Here is an 18,294-nt window from a genome sequence, read left to right on the forward strand (position 1 = left end):
GGGGGAGGGCTGTGGCTCTATCTACAGGGGGCTGTGTGTGGTGCAATCTACAGGGGTCTGTGTGTGTCACTACTAAGGGGGGCTGTGTGGCACTATATACTAGGGGGGCTGTATGGCACTATTTACAAGGGGGAGGGCTGTGGCTCTATCTACAGGGGGCTGTGTGTGGCACAATCTACAGGTGTCTGTGTGTGGCACTATCTACTAAGGGGGGCTGTGTGGCACTATCTACTAAGGGGGGGCTGTGTGGCACTATCTACTAAGTAGGGGGGCTGTGTGGCACTATCTACTAAGGGGGGGCTGTGTGACACTATATACAAGGGAGGGGGCTGTGTGGCACTATATACAGTGGGGGCTGTATAGCGCTATATACAGGGGGGCTTTATGGCGATATCTACCGGGGGGCTGTATGGCACTATCTACAAGGGGGAGGTGGGGGCGCTATCTACAAGTGGGGTGTGACACTGTCTATAGGCGGGGCTGTATAGCACTGTCTACAGGGGGGCTGTATGGTACATTCTACAGGGGGCACTATCTATAAGGGGGCTGCTTGTGGGGGGGCCCAGTCAAGAGTTTGCTATGGGGCCCAGTCTTTCCTAGTTACCCCCCTGGCCTCAATGTATGCAACTGTATGCCACAGAGTTGAATACATCTCCCATTGTAAAAAAACAACAACATTTTTTGTGCGGGATCCCCTGTATTGAACATTGCTGTCACCTATAATGTAAAGTAAACGGTATGCTGACACATATCGCACTAAAATACGCCAAAAAGACACTTACGCACTTTGGGACCATTATAGGCTATGGATACATTTGGTGTATATGTCAGATTTCTCGGCATATACAGAGAACGTACCGAACATACGTAGTGTGAACAACTAGTACAGATGTGTTTTTGTTTTTTACTATGGACATGCCGCATACTGATAAATACGGAATATATATGGAAGACGTGTGAACAGCTCCATTTAATAACACTGGCTCCGTGCTCTGGACCTGTCATATACGGAGAGAATACGGACCCTGCAGTGTGATTTGGCCACATCCATACATGATGTAGTTGTAGTATATGTAGTATATGATCCGGATCACAGGCCTCACTATAACCTCACACTCTCCCGGCTGCTCCATGCTGAGGACACAGGCTGGAAGTGACGACATTCGGGGCGGCCCGTACTGTGTCTCCAGCGGGTGTGAGGGGAACAGCGGGGAGAGTCACAGAGAGGAGCCCGGTAATATAATACAAGCGGACACGAGTGTGGAGGACTCGGGCCGTCATCATGTCTATGGAGGATCCGTTTTTCGTCGTGAAGGGGTGAGATCTGGCGCTCAAGCCTGTGTGCACGGCCATGGCGGGATGTGTGGGCTGAGGGCATTGTGTGATGGTTGCCATAGAACAGAATGGGGGAGATCTGTGTCCTGAGAGAATGGCGTCTAGTGACGACACTCCTACAGGTGGCCATAGACGCGATGATGATACACATCTGTGCAGACCATGCGATATTTGTCTGATCAGACCTGTTGTTATTATTATTATCATGCCTGCTTATTTAGAGTGGTGTATTACATGTTTAGAATATAAGATATACACCATAAAGTTTTTGTTGGACGCGTCTGGAATAAACACCATGTAAGTTCTCATTCACGCGATTATATTTAATGTCCGTTTTAGTAACTTCGTATTGATTGAGCCTGAAGTAATACTCCGCCTCATCCTTTCATCCGTATTTGAGTCTAAGCAATTAAGAAAAAACAGCTAAAGGACGTTTTCATACGAGCGTAATCCTGGCCCGACTGCAGTTCTGTTATCCCGTACACGCAGCATCACAGGGACTTCTGCCCGCCTGTATTACGCTCGCGTTATATGGACCTAAAGCTTCATTCACACGTAGTGGAGTTGCTGCAGATTTTTCATCTGGATCTCCAGCAGCAGTGGATGAGGTATGAACGGATCTTATCCACGTGCTGCAAAAAAAAAATTCCTGCAAAAATGATCCTGCGGCGCAGATTTTTAAGTCCATGACACGTACATTTTTGCTGCGGACAATGCGCGTGTTTGTTGCGGGTTTTAATGGGGAAGACGAAATCTGCAAATTAAGATAATTTAAAATAAAAAACTCTATACTTGCCTCGCGTGTCAACGATTCTCTGGTCCCCGCTGGATGTGCCATGTAGACATGGGACCGCTGCTGCCGTCACATGGGACGTCACTGGAGGCCGGGTGTAGAGAGACCGGCGGGGACCAGGGAGCGTTGTCATGGAAGTGCCAGGAGTCAGGGGTGGACATACCATTGGTGCAACATGTGCAGCAGCACAGGGGCCCAGTAGGTAAGGGGCTCACTGTCACCTTAAAGCTGCCTCCTTCTGTCTATCATTGCATGTAAATACCTGAGGTAATACAATTTATGACTAACAACTACTGATGGATTATTAGAGCGACAAGGTGGGATCTATTATAAGATATTGGAAAACAAGGGGCCCATATACTGTTCTTGCACAGGGGCCCGAGCTGTCTTTGTCCGCTACTGCCAGGAGTATAATGTTTTTATTTTTTGTTTTATTTTTTAAGACACTTTCCACAAGGAAAGCTGCAGGATTGTTTGCGGATTTTCCTGTGGCTTCCTCAGGATTTGCTGCAGACCCAGTATGGACAGAACAGTCCAGACTATATGTAACTAGTGCTGCACGTCTCTGTACCATGTTACTAGATGAATACTCTGATGATATGTTATTATTCTGAGCATATAACATATATATATATATATATATATATATATACACACACACACACACTTGTTACGCTCGCTGCACACTGCCTGAAGCATTTATTTTTCAATAGACGCCACGACAGACCCTATTGTAAGCCGGGCGCTGTTGGTATCCATCATACGATGGATCTGGGAATGCGTTGTCGTTTCAGTTCTTAAGTGTGAACATAGCCTTAGGCCCCGTGCACACGACCGTACAATTTGTCTGTAGTTGCGGCGGTCCGCAGTTACCGACAAATTCACTTCTATTGACCACGGACACGTTCCAGGAAGGTGTCCGGGCCGTAGAAAACCACCACAAAAGATAGGACATGTCCTTTCTTTTGCTTTTTACAGACCGTGCTCCTAAACTTTATATGGGAAAATGCGGGTAACTGTCCACGGCTGGCCGTGCCCGTAATCACGGACAGTGAATACAGGCACGGTCGTGTGAAGGGGGCTTTATACAGTGAAAAATGTATATACATCTGCATTAAATCTAAGCATACTGCAACAAACATACTGGCAACACAATGTTGAAGCTTAAGCGGATCACCTATATTTAGGGACTGTTATGTATTTTACTGGTAATGTTTTATGGTATTGAATATATATGTATTAGGCCTCATACACACGACCGTAGCCATGTGCACGGCCGTGATTTTTAGGACGGACATTATTTTCAATGAGCCCGAACCGCAGAACACGGCCGTAATAAGACAGGCCCGTTCTTTCTGCGATGCGGGCTCCTGGGCCACTGCACGGACCGTGGAAACCACGGTCGTGTGCATGGCCCCATAGGAATGAATGGAGCCGCAATTCTCCCGTGGATTTTCGGGGGAATTGCGGCTGCAAAAGCACGTTTGTGTGCATGGGGCCATATATGGTAACTGATGGCTACTATAGGCAGTGTTTAGGGTCCGGTAATGTTTGTTTTGTTTTCAGTATGTGATTACTATGTACGTGTGTTTCGTCATAGGGGTTACTAGGTTTCGATGCCATAATGGATGTCTGTTTTAGGGTTTGGGTGGGGGTGTCCATCAGGTTCCTCATCCCCTGCAACCTGACTTCCCCTAGACTAGACCTAGGCAGATGGCGACGCCACTTGTCCCTGTCCCATTGTGCGGCCTTCTGGCTCCTGTTTCTGCAAACAAACGTACAGTATATAGTCTTAGGGTCAGTTCACACAGAGTTGTCAGGGGATGAAAATCGGTCCAGGTCATGTGGTGATCATAAAAGTGCATAGATTACAAGACCCAGCTCTGATAGCTTTACTGTAACGAACCATGCACCTGTGGGATCACATGACCAGGACAGATGATCCTCCTCTAAAATTAAACAATGAAGGTTCTCATTCAGTAACTGCCAGTGAGATCTGTGAGACTGTAACTTTTCTTTATACAATGAATAAGCTTTATTTGCTGAAACCAGAAATTAAAAAAAATCCCCACGTGTGGTTAGTACAAGAGGTTTAACTTTCTGTCATTTTTTTTTTCCTTTTTAGGGAAGTGCAGAAAGCAGTGAACACTGCCCAGGGCTTATTTCAGAGGTGGACTGACCTTCTCCAGGACCCCTCCATTGCTACCCGAGAAGAGTTGGACTGGACTACAAATGAACTGCGCAATAACCTGAGGAGCGTTGAATGGGATCTCGAAGATCTTGATGAGACCATTAATATCCTTTATAGTTTGGGAAATATGTGCAGTCAGAGCTGGTTTTCCCAGAATTAAATATGATCACCTATCCACAGGAGGCTCCCACCGCTGGGACCACCACTGATCGTCAGAATGAGGGTCCTGAACCCCGTGTTCCTCCTCACTACTCGACCGCCGTAAGAAGGGCATTGAATAGAGCGGCAACTGAGCATGTGCGCTGCCGCTCCATTCAAAGTCTATGGGAATAACGGAAACAGCCGAGCACAGCATCGCCTGCCGCTCCATTCAAGCTCCTCCTCACTACTGGGGGGGTGCAGTAAGGAGGGTCTGGGGGTTCGGAACCGCCGTTCTCTCACATATTAACAAAATTAATTTGTTTTTTCTCAAATTCTTCAAAAGGAATCCTGACTGGTTCACCAGGGCAGTCAATTACTCTGATTTCCAGTTAGCATGCATTAGACAATTCTTCCCTCTATAAAAGGACGCTGGTAATAGTCATAAAACAGGCTATAGTAGATCTAGTGGGCAATTGAATTCTCCTGGTTGCCCCCGACATATCCTGGATTGCTTTCCCTGCTAACATGGGCAATTCATGAATAAAAAAATCGTAGTGATCGCCCTATTTTTTTTCACGGATGTTTGTCCAAACCGAGTCTATAAAAGTAGAATACCAAGACGCTACCCCAGAATAATGATAAACGTATACAATTTATTTGGAGAAGCTGAGTTTGATATTGCGGTGGTATAAAGTGTCTCCAGAAATGAGGTTGTTCTCGCAGGAAGACTAGAAGGACATATGGTAGGGGTCTCGGTCGGCTGGTGAGGTGTAGTTGGGTTGCTGTTGACAATGCTATGAAAGCCATTTGTTCCATTTCCTTAACTCCAGTCACGTATTGTAGAAGCTAATCCCCGCAAGTTCAGTCTGGATCCTGCAGAGATGAGGCAGAGAAAAGCTTTTATCAGTGAAACGCGTCAGTGTGTTAAGGTGAGAGACATCAAGATTCAGGAATACATTACAGTATAGCTGCGGCTCACACGGCTTTCATGTTTCATTTGACAACTGCTGTAAAGTAATCTAGAAAGACCTCTACGTTTCTTTATCCTTGTCTCTTGGGCCTGATGGTCCTTGTATAGCTCATCCTTCAGTTTTGCTGTACGGTTATGGTATTTTCTGCAATGTCACCTATGGGTCTCATGAAAGCATGGGAAATGGTATTTGCATTTAATAAATTGAACATGGCCCCTATAAAAAGGGGTTGTCTGGGATTAGAAGAAAGAATCTGCTTTTGCCGGAAACAGTGCCACTCTTACCCATGGGCTGTATGTGGTATTGCATCTTGTGGCTGCAATATCACCAGACACATAAACGGGAGTGGCAATGTTTCTGGAAAAAGCAGACCCTTTTTTTTTTTCCAAATTTGGACAACCCCTTTAAGATGATTGTAAGACACTATACTAGAAGATGCATTTGCAGGCACTACATGCCCCCACTATGTGGTGATAATGGGCTGTAATAAAGCGTATACAGTTTAACCTACTGCTATATAACCTCATTTAAAGGGGACTCTTCCGGTGACAGATTATAAGGCCCCGTTCACATCGCGTTTGTGCTATCCGCTGGGCATCTACGTTTTTAAACACTAAAAAAGTATTGAAACGTATAGCTCGGTGTGTAAATAGACTATAATGGGTCAAACGTAGACCAAAATCGCATCCGTTTGGTCTATGTTTGTCATGTTTTACGTTGGGATACTGTTTCTTGAAAGTACCGAAAAGCGTAGTCTGCTACGCTATTCTGTACTTCAAAAAAACGTATACGCAACGTAACTTTTTTTGGGCACTGATCTCAATGGACGACTTATGCAAACGTAATGCTATACATTTGTATCTGTCTACATACAGTAAATCCATCCGTGAAAAACGGACAAACGTTAGCGACTTATGGGTGTATGCTAAATGTACACGCTATAAAAAACAGACCAAAATGGTACACGTTTGTGGATGTTTTCAATGGTCCACGTTTTTATAAAAACCGTATACGCTCAGGGGAGAGCACAAACGCGATGTGAATGGGGCTGAAGGAGTTTATAACTTATAGATTTCCAGCCAATATAACATAATATTATTTTTTTCGCCTTGCGTTCACGTACAGGAAATGAAGGATCAGATGACCAATCCGTCTGTTCAGGCCTTCGCAGAAAAAAAGAACCGGCAGGTGAGAGGCCAGGGCTTTTTTGGTCTGCTGTTTGTTTAGTGACGGGCTCGTCTCCTTGGTGAATTGGAGGAGGTCGTACTGTGGAGCGTGTAATGCATCACTCTCTGTGCTCTCCGGTTACACGTTCTCTCTGAGAGTCACGGTGTCTTGAACTAGTGAAAATACGTTATCTATTACTCTCCAAACAAAACGGCTTTTCTTGTGCTCCGGAGGGTGCGTCTTCTCTATGCCTCTCCTATATAGTTCTATTACAATGCCAGATACATAACCTATAGATCACTGACATATTCTGCAGCACTGTACACCGGATATAGTCGCACCAATCCTGGTGAATCGATTTTTGCATATTTCGCATACACGAAGGCCAATTGAACAGGAAACCAATAAGTCACTGGGTAATGTTTTTGGAAAATGAGAGGAACGCTCAGGACCCAGAGGCAACCCTTTCTAGCACCCTAGGCAGAGGTCACCCTGGTTGGAAACTGACCTATTGCCCAACTGCTACGAGGCTGCCACTGAGCCATAATAAGCCTTATATGTTTGTAGCATTTTCCAGCCGTCACATTAATGGGAAAAATCACCCTTGAGAGAGTAATCATTGGGCTGGGGAAAAAGGCCCCGGTCAGCAGTGCTATCTGTTGTCTGGTTTGACGATTCTCTTGCATATTGGACACCCACATTTCTCTATTTGCTGAGAGACCGGGTTTGCATATGTTCGCAGCATTAGGGCTCATTCAAATGAGCGTGTTTCTTATCCGTGTGCTGTCTGTGTTTCACGCATCAGTTGCTAAGAAATGCAGGGAAATAAAAAAAGTGCTTGCACGGACGTGAAAAATGGATACCACACGCAAAGCACACTGATGCTATATGCAACGCACACTGATGGCACACGGACATGAAATTCAGGGAATACGCTCCATTTTTTGCGCACGCAAAATGGACACGCTCATGTGAATGTAGCCTAAGAATGTCGCTTACAGTCAATGACAGGACTTGCATGTCTACAGGCAGCCCCTTCTAAAATCCATCCCCCTCCACCGTCCAATCAGGTGAAATGGAGTCTGTCAAATTGACGAAGTACGGACTGGTTATACACATCCGATAAATGTCAGCAGATTCCGACAGTCTCATAATCCTCCCTGAAGTCTACCATCGGGAAACAAAGATCACCTATGCTGGATTTTAACACGTCCAATCCTTTATTCCCCTGGGGCAGCACCAGAGTTGTCTGACAACCATTTATCTTCTCTCTCTTTGACAGTGAGGCCCCATGCACACAACCGTAGATTTCGTCCGTAGTTATGGACCCATTCATTTCTATGGCCGACGAACACCTTCCCGTATGTTTACGGGAAGGTGTCCGTGCTGAAGAAAGGCTCCGCAAATGATAGGACATGTCCTATTTTTTTTTGCTTTTTACGGACCGTGCTCCCGTACTTTTATATGGGAGCACGGCCCGCAAACGGGTGGCTGTCGCCGGCCGTGCCCGTAATCATGGAATGTGATTGCGGGCATGATCGTGTGCAGGGGGCCTAAATCTTGTTTATGTGGTACAAGGGAGTAAGCCGTTCATTACAAATGCTGGCTGATCTTTTGGCTGACCTGTCCTCTAAAGGTCCTATTATATGGGCCGTGAAAACAAGCGCCAATCAATGAGACAGCTTGTTGATTGGCACTTGCTTACTCCTCACAAGGAGCTAGTATAAGGACGAGCGCTTGTTAGTACGACCGCTCGTCCCCATACGTTTGTATCATGTCGTCAGCGCATCTCCCTGTTTACACACCAAGATGTACCGCCGACAACAGTAATATGTAATGCTCCATAAACTATACAATAAGCCGATGAACGAGCGTTTGCTGGTTCATCGGCTGATCGTTGCCCTGTTTCCACAAGGCAATGATCGGGAACGAGCGTTCATATGGAAGCTTGTTTTCCCAATCATTGGCCCATATATTAGGACATTTCTCCTATCGTTAGACTTGCATGCTGTCTGCACTGGCAGCGTATAGAGAAGCAGATGTCAGTAATAAGCTGGAATCCGTGTATTCCTCTTCATGGTGACCCTAAAGCCTGGCTCATAAATGGCGCTCATTTATTTCCAAACCAAGAGGTCAGGTGTTGGCTGTGGGTGAATAGGAAAATGTGACATATTTCACTGCAAAACTGTCAAAGGTTTTTTCAGAATTTTGATTTATGCAAGAACGTGGCGGATCTCAACTGCGCTCTAGTCCCCGGCCGCCCCACGTGTAAGAGTTCTCCTCACATCGTAAACCATTGAACTGTATAGATCTTCCATACACAGCATTTTATACTAGATTCTTCCAAACGATTATTTATTATTGGTAATGTTTTATGCAGCCACATTAAAGGACTATGGGACTTAATGTATTTGATGCTTTGGTTTCTCTTTGTGGCCTTTTTGGGCTGCTGACTGGATACATCTAATATATTATTTTTGCTGCTGAAAGATAAATGTCGGATCTTTTCAGTCTTCCGCTAGAAGCTGATTGGTTGCTATGGCAACCGCATGGTATTTTTTTTTACTAGTTTTTTTTAATATATTTCCTGCAGAACTTCCACTTGTATATTTCAGGAATAAGAAATACTAATTGTGCTTCATAATATGATTCTTCAGGCGCTCCTAGGAGAAGGGACAAAACAAGGCTGGAAGTCTGAACCGGACAAATACAAAGGTTTGGACCAGGAGATCCAGTCCGCCAACACTCAGTTTCTTGAAGGACAAGTGACGCAGCAACAGGTAAGTAGTGAGGACTGGGGCATAAGCTGGATCGCTGATGGCAGAGTGCACCGTTACTGGCGTGGCACACGTGTTCTCATTCCTGTTTCTGAATGAAGAGCAGCTCTGAAGTGCAGCACTTTACTGCGATATCTAAATACAATGACCGATGTAAAGTGCAATTCCTTTAATCTGGCATAATGCAGAAATTCTGATCATCCGGTCCCTGTTTACAATCTAGAATTGTATAATTTCCCTGTTTTCCCCACTATTAGATGATCGTGGAACATCAAGATGAAGAATTAGAGTTGGTGTCTGGCAGCATTGGTGTGCTGAAGAACATGTCACAACGCATTGGCAACGAGCTGGACGAGCAAGCAGTGTGAGTATATCTGATCGCTGATGACCCGTTCCTTTAATCCGCCGTTCATTGCACCGTTCACAGTTGTAGATTATATTGTGTATAAAAATGATTATGCTGCAACTAAGACTGCCCATACACTTTAGATAGCTGAACGTTCAGCCGACCGCTATTCCTCCCCATACGCACGTACGCTCGGCTCGGCTGAGTATGCATATGTTTTCAATAGGCTCTGAACCCCTGCCAGACTCCTGGCAGCAGTTTATCTCTTTACAAACCAAAGGATCGGGCATGTTGGAATTCACCATGCCCGATCCTTCTCCCCCCTTACATCTGCCGTCGAGGGAGAGTCCGGACGCCACCATACACATTAGATAGCTCAGCCGGTCCTGCAGAAATCGCTGGGTCCGGCCAACTTACATCTAATGTGGACGTCCAGCTTAACCACTAACCCTATAGACAGGACCAGATTTAATCAGAACTGTATATGACAAGGTCTGACATAAGGTTACCAGCTGCACGGGAGTTCCCCAGTTGTGCAAAAGGTAAACTTCTGTATAACACATTGGGGGCCCCATGTAGACTGGGATATTGTGGTTTGCTATGCATTCGTGTCCGGTGCAGATACACGGCATTCGTAACCGTTCACCAGTCATTGACGTCCAGTGCGGGCGTGAGCGGCGCACGTCTGCCGACATCTCTGCACAATGGCTTTACAGGGAATGTCTGTTCAGTTGTGAAGCCTTTTGTTGACCTCCATCTGTCAGGAAGTCCGCAGGTGTATGTGTATGTGTATATATATATATATATATATATATATATATATGCCCTTGTTATTCATCCTTTCATCTTGGAAAAGGTGCAATGACCCTTTAGTGTCTGCTCCACACTTGTCTCCTAAGCCCAAGCAGGAAAGTTTCTTTATACTGATGACTCCCAGTTCTAGCTAATACTGTAATGTCAAAGTTCTGCAATTCATTGCTCACGTCTGGGACAAGGACGTGTGGGAGGGTTGTTGTGAACGACCTCTGTCCGTGTTTCATAGGTCACATACAACAGCAGAGATTGTGACCTGCAGGCGGATTCATGGTGGAGGTTATGTAGGGTCTGTCTTATCTCATATACAATTACACAGTTTGTTTTTATTTTGCTTGGTGGAATCACCGTGACCTACTTCTTACATAAACTACAATGGTTTGTCCACATTTGCGCAGTCTTTCTCAACTGCGTTAAGCCCTATTTACACATAATTGTTCTGAATGGGCACATTTTTATCCGAATAAAGTTCCGCAAGCTTGTCCATATGACGTCTATCCGTATTGGATCCGTTTTTTACATCCGTACAGATTTTTAGAAATCGTGAAAAATTCAATCCTCTGTCCCAACCGTAAGACGGATCCAATACAGATGTTTTTTCAGACGTGTGTGTATAATGGATGCGATTATTTTGGGTCTCCATTCACATTCATGGAGATTTCTAAGCCACAAATCGGCATCCGATGATGCGTGTGTCCGTGCATAAAACAGTTTATGTGAATTGAACCATTTATTATTATTCGGTCTGTGTACAGACAGTATGGCAGCCGGGCTGGGCTAGGATGCTACATGGATATAGAACATTTTTGCGTGAATTAGGCCTAAAACGTATAGCATTGTCATGTGTGATCGATGGGGGTCCAACCTCTGGGACCCCTACTGTTCAGCAGAATAAAGGAGCTGCAATACTCACTGGAGCCAGACTGTCCCTTTCGTAAAATGGATTAATAGCTCAGTGAAGGGAATACAAACACAGATGAAATATTGTGAACATTTCCACATATTGTGATATTTTCTATGTTTTTGCAGCAATTTTTAGAGTTCGGTGTATTCTGCTGTATGTGACTGTGATTTTCTTCCTGTAACGTACACTGCTGCTGTGCTGAACTCTATGTATCTTTATAAAATGGCTACTCGTGAATATTTATTAGGGGTTCCCAAATGTTCAGCCCTCTTAGGATACAGGATTTAGCAGCACTGCATCTCCGGCCTTTAGACTCATTCAGACACAAGCTGGATCTTCAGACTGATTCACTTCAAAGTGAAAGCTTAAAAATGGCAGAAAGACACTAAAAAAGTAAGATATAATTTACCTGAATGTCCACAAGGGGCGATATAATCAACTAATACACATTACACCCCAAAAAATGGTGACCGGTACACTTTAACTAAACTGAACATTGATCTGGATTGTAATTCTTCCATTCTCTGTAGGATGCTGGATGACTTCTCACATGAATTAGACACGGCGCAGTCTCGCATGGATAACGTTCTGAAGAAGCTGGCAAAGGTGTCTCACATGACCAGCGGTGAGTAAGGATGCCATCTGCCGCTGTACTATGACGGCGTTCATCTGGCTTGAAACACGTTGGTAAAAATGAGGATAAAACAGCCAAGTGGATATTCTGGCAGCACATTTTTATTTGTTTCTGTCATTGCTGGAAATGATACAGTCGTTTAATGGAAGAACTTGGCTGCAATTTATGACATTTATTTTGAGCATGTGAATACCATTTGCCCACAGCAGCTACATTACATTACTCCGCATGGCTGAGGATGAAACTTAAGAGGCCTGACTTCTTCGTATGTGTTTTTACTTGTCTTTATCTTACCTGGAATATTTTAAATGCAGAAAATAAATCCTACAACCTGCTATTAGGAGTGCTTGAAACAAGGTGTACAGGCAAAGGGTTAAAGGGTTTTTTCCAAAATCAATATTCAATATTTATCGCCTGTCCACAGAGTGGGTGATAAATATCTGATCGGTGGGGGTCTGATCGCAGGGACCCCCACGATCACGAGAATGGGCTTACCTTGTCGTTCCTAGGAGCCCTATAAGAATGCAGTGGTAGTCCACATGCTCCGCTATCACTCCATTCATTTCTATGGGACTGCTGAAGCCCCATAGAAATGAATGGAGCGGTGGTCGAGCATGCCTTCTATCGCTCCATTCCTATGGGGCTCCTAGGGAACCGCAAGGTGAGCTTGTGATCAGTGGGAGTCCCAGCCTTCAGACCCCCATCGATCAGAAATTTATCACCTCTCCTCTGGCTAGGCGTTAAATATTGATTGTGGAAAATCCCCTTTAATATGTAGGAATAGTCTGTCTTAAGAGACCTTTCAGTATGGCGGTCGGTGGTGTACATAGAGCAGAGAGGGCCCCATAACAAAACCCAAAAGGGAGTCCATTGATGTTGCTGCTTTATCCCATTACACCTGAACGTTCATGTACAGGAGGGCCCAGACTTTGTTACCCTTTACCTTTTTCCCATCACTTGTCGACGAAGATGGCTGTACTATGCTTAGCCTAAGCAGGGCCACCCCTTTTTAAGATTGTGAGCCCCACTGGGCAATGGGACTGATATAAGGGGTTATATTATATGTACAACACTACCGAATAAGTCGGTGCTATATCAATGATGGATAATAACCGGCTTGTGTTCCTTCCTGCAGATCGGCGGCAGTGGTGTGCCATTATTGTGCTCCTTGCGCTGCTCCTAGTGGTGCTGATCCTGTTTTTTACGCTGTGACATGAACTCTAGTTTCTTCCATGGGGCATACTGAAATACTTTTTCCAGTGAACAAGGATGTTTTTTCGTGTGAAGTGGCATTGCCATGACAAGTGGGCATCCTGTGATGTATGTGACATTGTGGCTGGAAGCCATTACATCATTTACATCCTTTATTGCGCTCCAGGTTTTTGGACCACGTACCACATGCAGAGTTCTCTACCACGAGGTTCCCTGCTCTTCTCCAAACACTTCACTCGCTGGATTACTGTTGCAGTGTTTTTCTGTGTCACATCTGCCTCATTCTCTCATCCAAAGGAACCATGCCCAGGATTGCCTACTGAATAAATCTGAAGCCAAGCAGAGACCACAGACTCCTTGTGTGTGCAGCTTTTTAAGGGAAAGCCTTAAGCCAAGTGGGCAGTGCTGGTACTGCACCGAGATCTGCTTAGTAACCGGTTTATTTCTAGAGCTCTGGAATAAATTACAGGCCTTGCGCTTCTTTCTGGGAGAATCCAAGCCACAAGATGTTTACAGCTGACAGCATTCAGGTCGATTGGCTTTATTTTTGCAAGACAGTGTAGAAGGTTATGTAACACTTCCAGAATCATTCTACCCTAGCTTCTACTCCATCCGATTATACAGCCCCCCCGTCAGGCTCCTGAGGGGCTCGCGGCTACCCAAAGGAGTTTGCAATGCATTTCCTCAACTACTATGATAAGAAGATTATTACTGGAGCCATTTGCATCTTGAGGATACATGAAGATGTGGACTAGGTAGCGGCGGTGTGAACATTGACCGTTTTTAACAACTGTATTATAAAGACGTGACTATTCAGACCAGTGTGGATACTACTGAACCTGCTCTATGTATGTTTTATGACTGGCAGGCCTTTTGTGTGGTCTTGTACTTCTCAAGCCCCCTCTCCACATCACGGTCTTTTGTCTCGAGCTTCTGTCTGTAGCCCGCCTTGTGTCTTTATCTCTTTTGTTTTACTGAATGCGGTCTGTTCCTGACGGTTTGTACCATATGTGTTGTAGGTATCCATGTACTATTGAAACAAACGCTAAATCATTTTCGAACGCTGGGATCTGTAATGGAACGTCGGCGGCACCCTTTATATCCATCTGTTTTTGAGCAGATATTTCTTGCAATGGGAAATGATCAAACCCCTGAGAGTAGCGGGCCCAAATCCAGATTTAATGCATCAAGTTTAATTATTTATTTTAATATTCACATTTCTTCACGGTTTGGTGAACTGATCAGACGCGAAGAGGAACATTAGGCAGTATGGCTTGGTGCTAACAGAAAGTGGATTTGCTTTAGATAAAGAAAAATAGTTTTTTGTTTTTTTTTTAAAGGTCAAATTTGCCTTTTGCGATAGTCATTTGCTGGTGTGACAAGCACAGGAATCGCCATTGTAAAACTAGTCTATGTGTCTAATGCAAAGGCACAGGAATTCTTCTACTAAGGCTTCGTTCACATCTGCGTCGGGACTCGTTCATGGTTCCGTTTGAGTTTTCCGTCAGGGGAACCCATGAACTGAAACAAACGGAAATCGTAGGTTTCCGTTTGCACCACCATTGATTTCAATGGTGACGGATCCGGTGCAAATGGTTTCGGTTTGTCACCGTTGTGCAAGGGTTCCGTCGTTTTGATGGAATCGATACCGTAGTAGACTGTGCTATTCATTCCGTCAAAACTACGGAACCCTTACACAACGGTGACAAACCGAAACCATTTGCGCCGGATCCGTCACCATTGAAATCAATGATGATGCAAACGGAAACCTATGGTTTCCATTTGTTTCAGTTTAGATTCTGTTCATGGTTCCCTTGATGGGAAACTCAAACGGAACCATGAACGGAGTCCCAACGCAGATGTGAGTGAAGCCTAACGTAAAGCCTCTGCTTCTCCATAGGGAAGGCTCAGGATTCCTATAATATGGCCTGTGCTAATGCATTGAATGACTGGGACTTTTGCTTCTAAAAGGTAAAAAAATAAAAAAAAATTGTCCGGCTAGGTAGTATGATTGTATTGGCTGGTGAGATGGCACTACCAAGAAACCCACTACAGGTAAAGTGTTCTCCTTTACTGAATATTGCAGTATTTTTATATTATTCTTCATTGTTTTACTCCTTGTCCTGTGGATGTGTAATGCTGCTTAGTATATGAAGTGGAGAGGCCGTGGCTCTGGCTGGCATACGATGGGTACATCTGTAGAGGACAGCCACGCCGGATTGTTCCTATTGTATGTTTCAGAGACATTTGTCCACTTCCGTTTCATATATTATTTTTGTATGATTTCAATCTGTGAAATTTTAGAATGCGCAAGTGATGAAATAAACGATGTCTTTTACACATAATGTATTACTTGTCCGGATTATGCTAAATGATGTCCTATTTCAGATGATACTGTGACGATTCAGTGATTGGATGATCTTGGAGTTACGTTGTATTTGTGGGTTATTGTTTGGGCTGTGCAGATGGGAATATCATTGGGGTAATGTAAGTTGTCGTTGGCTAAGCGCAGCTGTTATAACCTCCTAGGAAGCGCTGCAAAATAATCCTTGTTGACCCTTATGACAGATGTTGGGGGACAGTCTGTGTACCCTCAAACACACTAGATAAATGGCGCGCGCTGCCGACAATATGTGTATGACCATGTTTAAGCGTCCACGCCATTGTTTGTTTTACTCTAAATAGGTCCTGAATTTTAATACATCTTTATAGCCGTTGAATCTACATTTTTCCTGGTACAGAGTCTCAAATCTCCTGCATAGACAGTGTTAAATTATAAAATTCTGGCAACCTGCAGCCGCCACTATGGGGAGCTAAAGAGCTTGCAGCATACAGTTTATATATTTAACTCGACTTTAAAATAGTATGCAGTAAGCTCCTCCTAGTGGTGGCTTTAAGCATTTAACTCTATGTCTATGCAGGGGATTTGGAGCTCTGAATCTGGAAACCAAAGCACTGACCACCATAAAATGACAGCATTAAAAGGTGGACATACATAGATCCAATTCCTGTTATTACTGCATCGCTGCTGTGTGTATTGCGGACATTATGACTTGTATCCTCCTTATCTTCTATCCTTGTGGGTAAAATAAGAAACCTGGTCTCACTTGGATGCAGGTCTATCCATTCCCATAGGAGGATTCCTTAGGCTGTGCTTACACAGTGTGGTTTTGCCGCATAGTGAAAAACTGCATTTATTTTTACAGTGATGTGCTCACGGCAAAAGCGCAGTGAATCGCGTGAATCAGCCTGTTATCGGCTGCAGCGGTCGCATGGGATGAAACGTCATCCCAGGCGGCTGGCCTGGATGAAGAAACACAGACTTCTGGGTATTAGATTTTGTAATTTTTTTTCTGAGTTGCATTTTTGCGGCTGAAACGCTGCGATTCCGCCACAAAAAAACGCAACATCTGCAATTTGTTGCAGTATTTACCTCCCTATTAAATTCAATGGGTAAATCCTGCAACAAATAAGCAGCGTTTACGCAAATACAATGGACATGCTGTGGATTAAAAAACGGCACCGCAGCTCAATTTCTGAGCGTTTTTTTCCACTCGGCATTTACGCTGCGTGTGGATAAGATTTGTTCAAATCTCATCCACTTTGCTGCTACTGCGTTATGCTGCCGATACAACCACAATGAAATATATGTTGCGGAAAATCTGCAGAATTTATGCTATGTGTGAATTTACCCTTAAGAAGCTTTCATTGGACTCAAGATTGGTATTAGAATAGCCTGGACTTTCTCACAGCTCTTCGGATATCAGGGACCGTTTCACATAAGAACATTATGGAGCTGCTATTTAAGCAATGATCTTATATCTCCTTTTAGAGATGATGATTTTGGGGGTGATACCTCATTTGGATGTATGTCCCCTGTAACCTCTACCCCGGATAATACGGTGTAGAGAACAGTTTTTACAACAAGTGAAGTCTCCTCGAAAATGGCTCCAAATCTGGAGCTTCACTAATAAAAAAAAAAAAGTCCTATGTGAATTATGTATTCGTGTGAATAGAGCCCAATGCTATGCCCTGTGATCGCTCCCACTGTAGGAAGGTGCACACAACTTTATTTTCAGATTTGCTCATTTGTACCTCAAGAGAAACTTGCGTCATCTTGGAGCATTCCATTGTAGCTGCCCGCGTCATGTACAGGGTGGAGCTGCCCGCGTCATGTACAGGGTGGAGCTGCCCGCGTCATGTACAGGGTGGAGCTGCTGTCTGCCAGGATGAATAATGCAGGAAAAATATGTAGTCTGGCCGGAGAATGCGAGATGACATGTTTGCATGTTTACAGCAACAATTATCATTGTGGATGTATATAAAAGCAGTTCCATATTGCACTGCATGTGCTGCCTCTGTGAGGCGCTGTATTCTACACTAAATACCTTCATAATACGATATCGGAGCATTCCGCAAATTTTACCACTTTAGCTGACCATCACGATGGCTGACGGCGGACTACTGTCATCCAAACAAGTGATGTTGCATTCTTTTCGTCTGTCAGCTGAAACTAGGGGTATATGGCATTAGGGCATGTCCACATGGAGTATTTTTAGGTGTAAAAACACCTGAAAAAACTGAAGCAGACGTTTTTTTTACACCTCGTTTTCCAAAAACAGCACGTAAAAAGACGCCCGTGAAAAATAAGTGCATGTCACTTCTTGGGACGTTTTTGGAACCGTTTTTCATTGACTATAGAAAAACAAACACGGCCGTAAAAAAACGCAGCGAAAATCGCGAGTGGCTTAAAAAAAGTGAAAATCAGGAGCTGTTTTCCCTTGAAAATAGCTCCGTATTTTCAGACGTTTTTTAGTAAGCGTGTGAACATAGCCTTACCGGCCTTTCACATTTTGTTTTTTGTTTGTTTTGTACCGTGTCCCTGGTCTGGCATGTTGATGGTCAGATCTTTCTCACAAACCTACGTATGATTGAGCAGCCACATCGTGGCCGATCCGATTGGTGAGTGTATGGTCAGCAGTGTGACGCCAGGTATATATTATCCACCTT

General features: G+C 44.4%; 1 protein-coding gene across 1 annotated transcript; it reads left to right on the top strand.

Moving 5' to 3' along the window:
• The first annotated feature begins 990 nt into the window (after positions 1-990).
• On the top strand, positions 991-15,631 carry STX6 (syntaxin 6). The gene is made up of 8 exons (XM_075833133.1): positions 991-1,317; positions 4,254-4,423; positions 5,295-5,389; positions 6,557-6,619; positions 9,256-9,378; positions 9,633-9,739; positions 11,969-12,063; positions 13,208-15,631. Exons 1-8 carry the CDS (start codon positions 1,283-1,285, stop codon positions 13,282-13,284), a joined length of 765 nt encoding a protein of 254 aa, XP_075689248.1. The 5' UTR covers positions 991-1,282; the 3' UTR covers positions 13,285-15,631.
• Positions 15,632-18,294: the final 2,663 nt, after the last annotated feature.

The sequence above is a fragment of the Rhinoderma darwinii genome, chromosome 7, assembly GCF_050947455.1.
Source record: "Rhinoderma darwinii isolate aRhiDar2 chromosome 7, aRhiDar2.hap1, whole genome shotgun sequence".
Classification (NCBI taxonomy): Eukaryota; Metazoa; Chordata; class Amphibia; order Anura; family Rhinodermatidae; genus Rhinoderma; species Rhinoderma darwinii.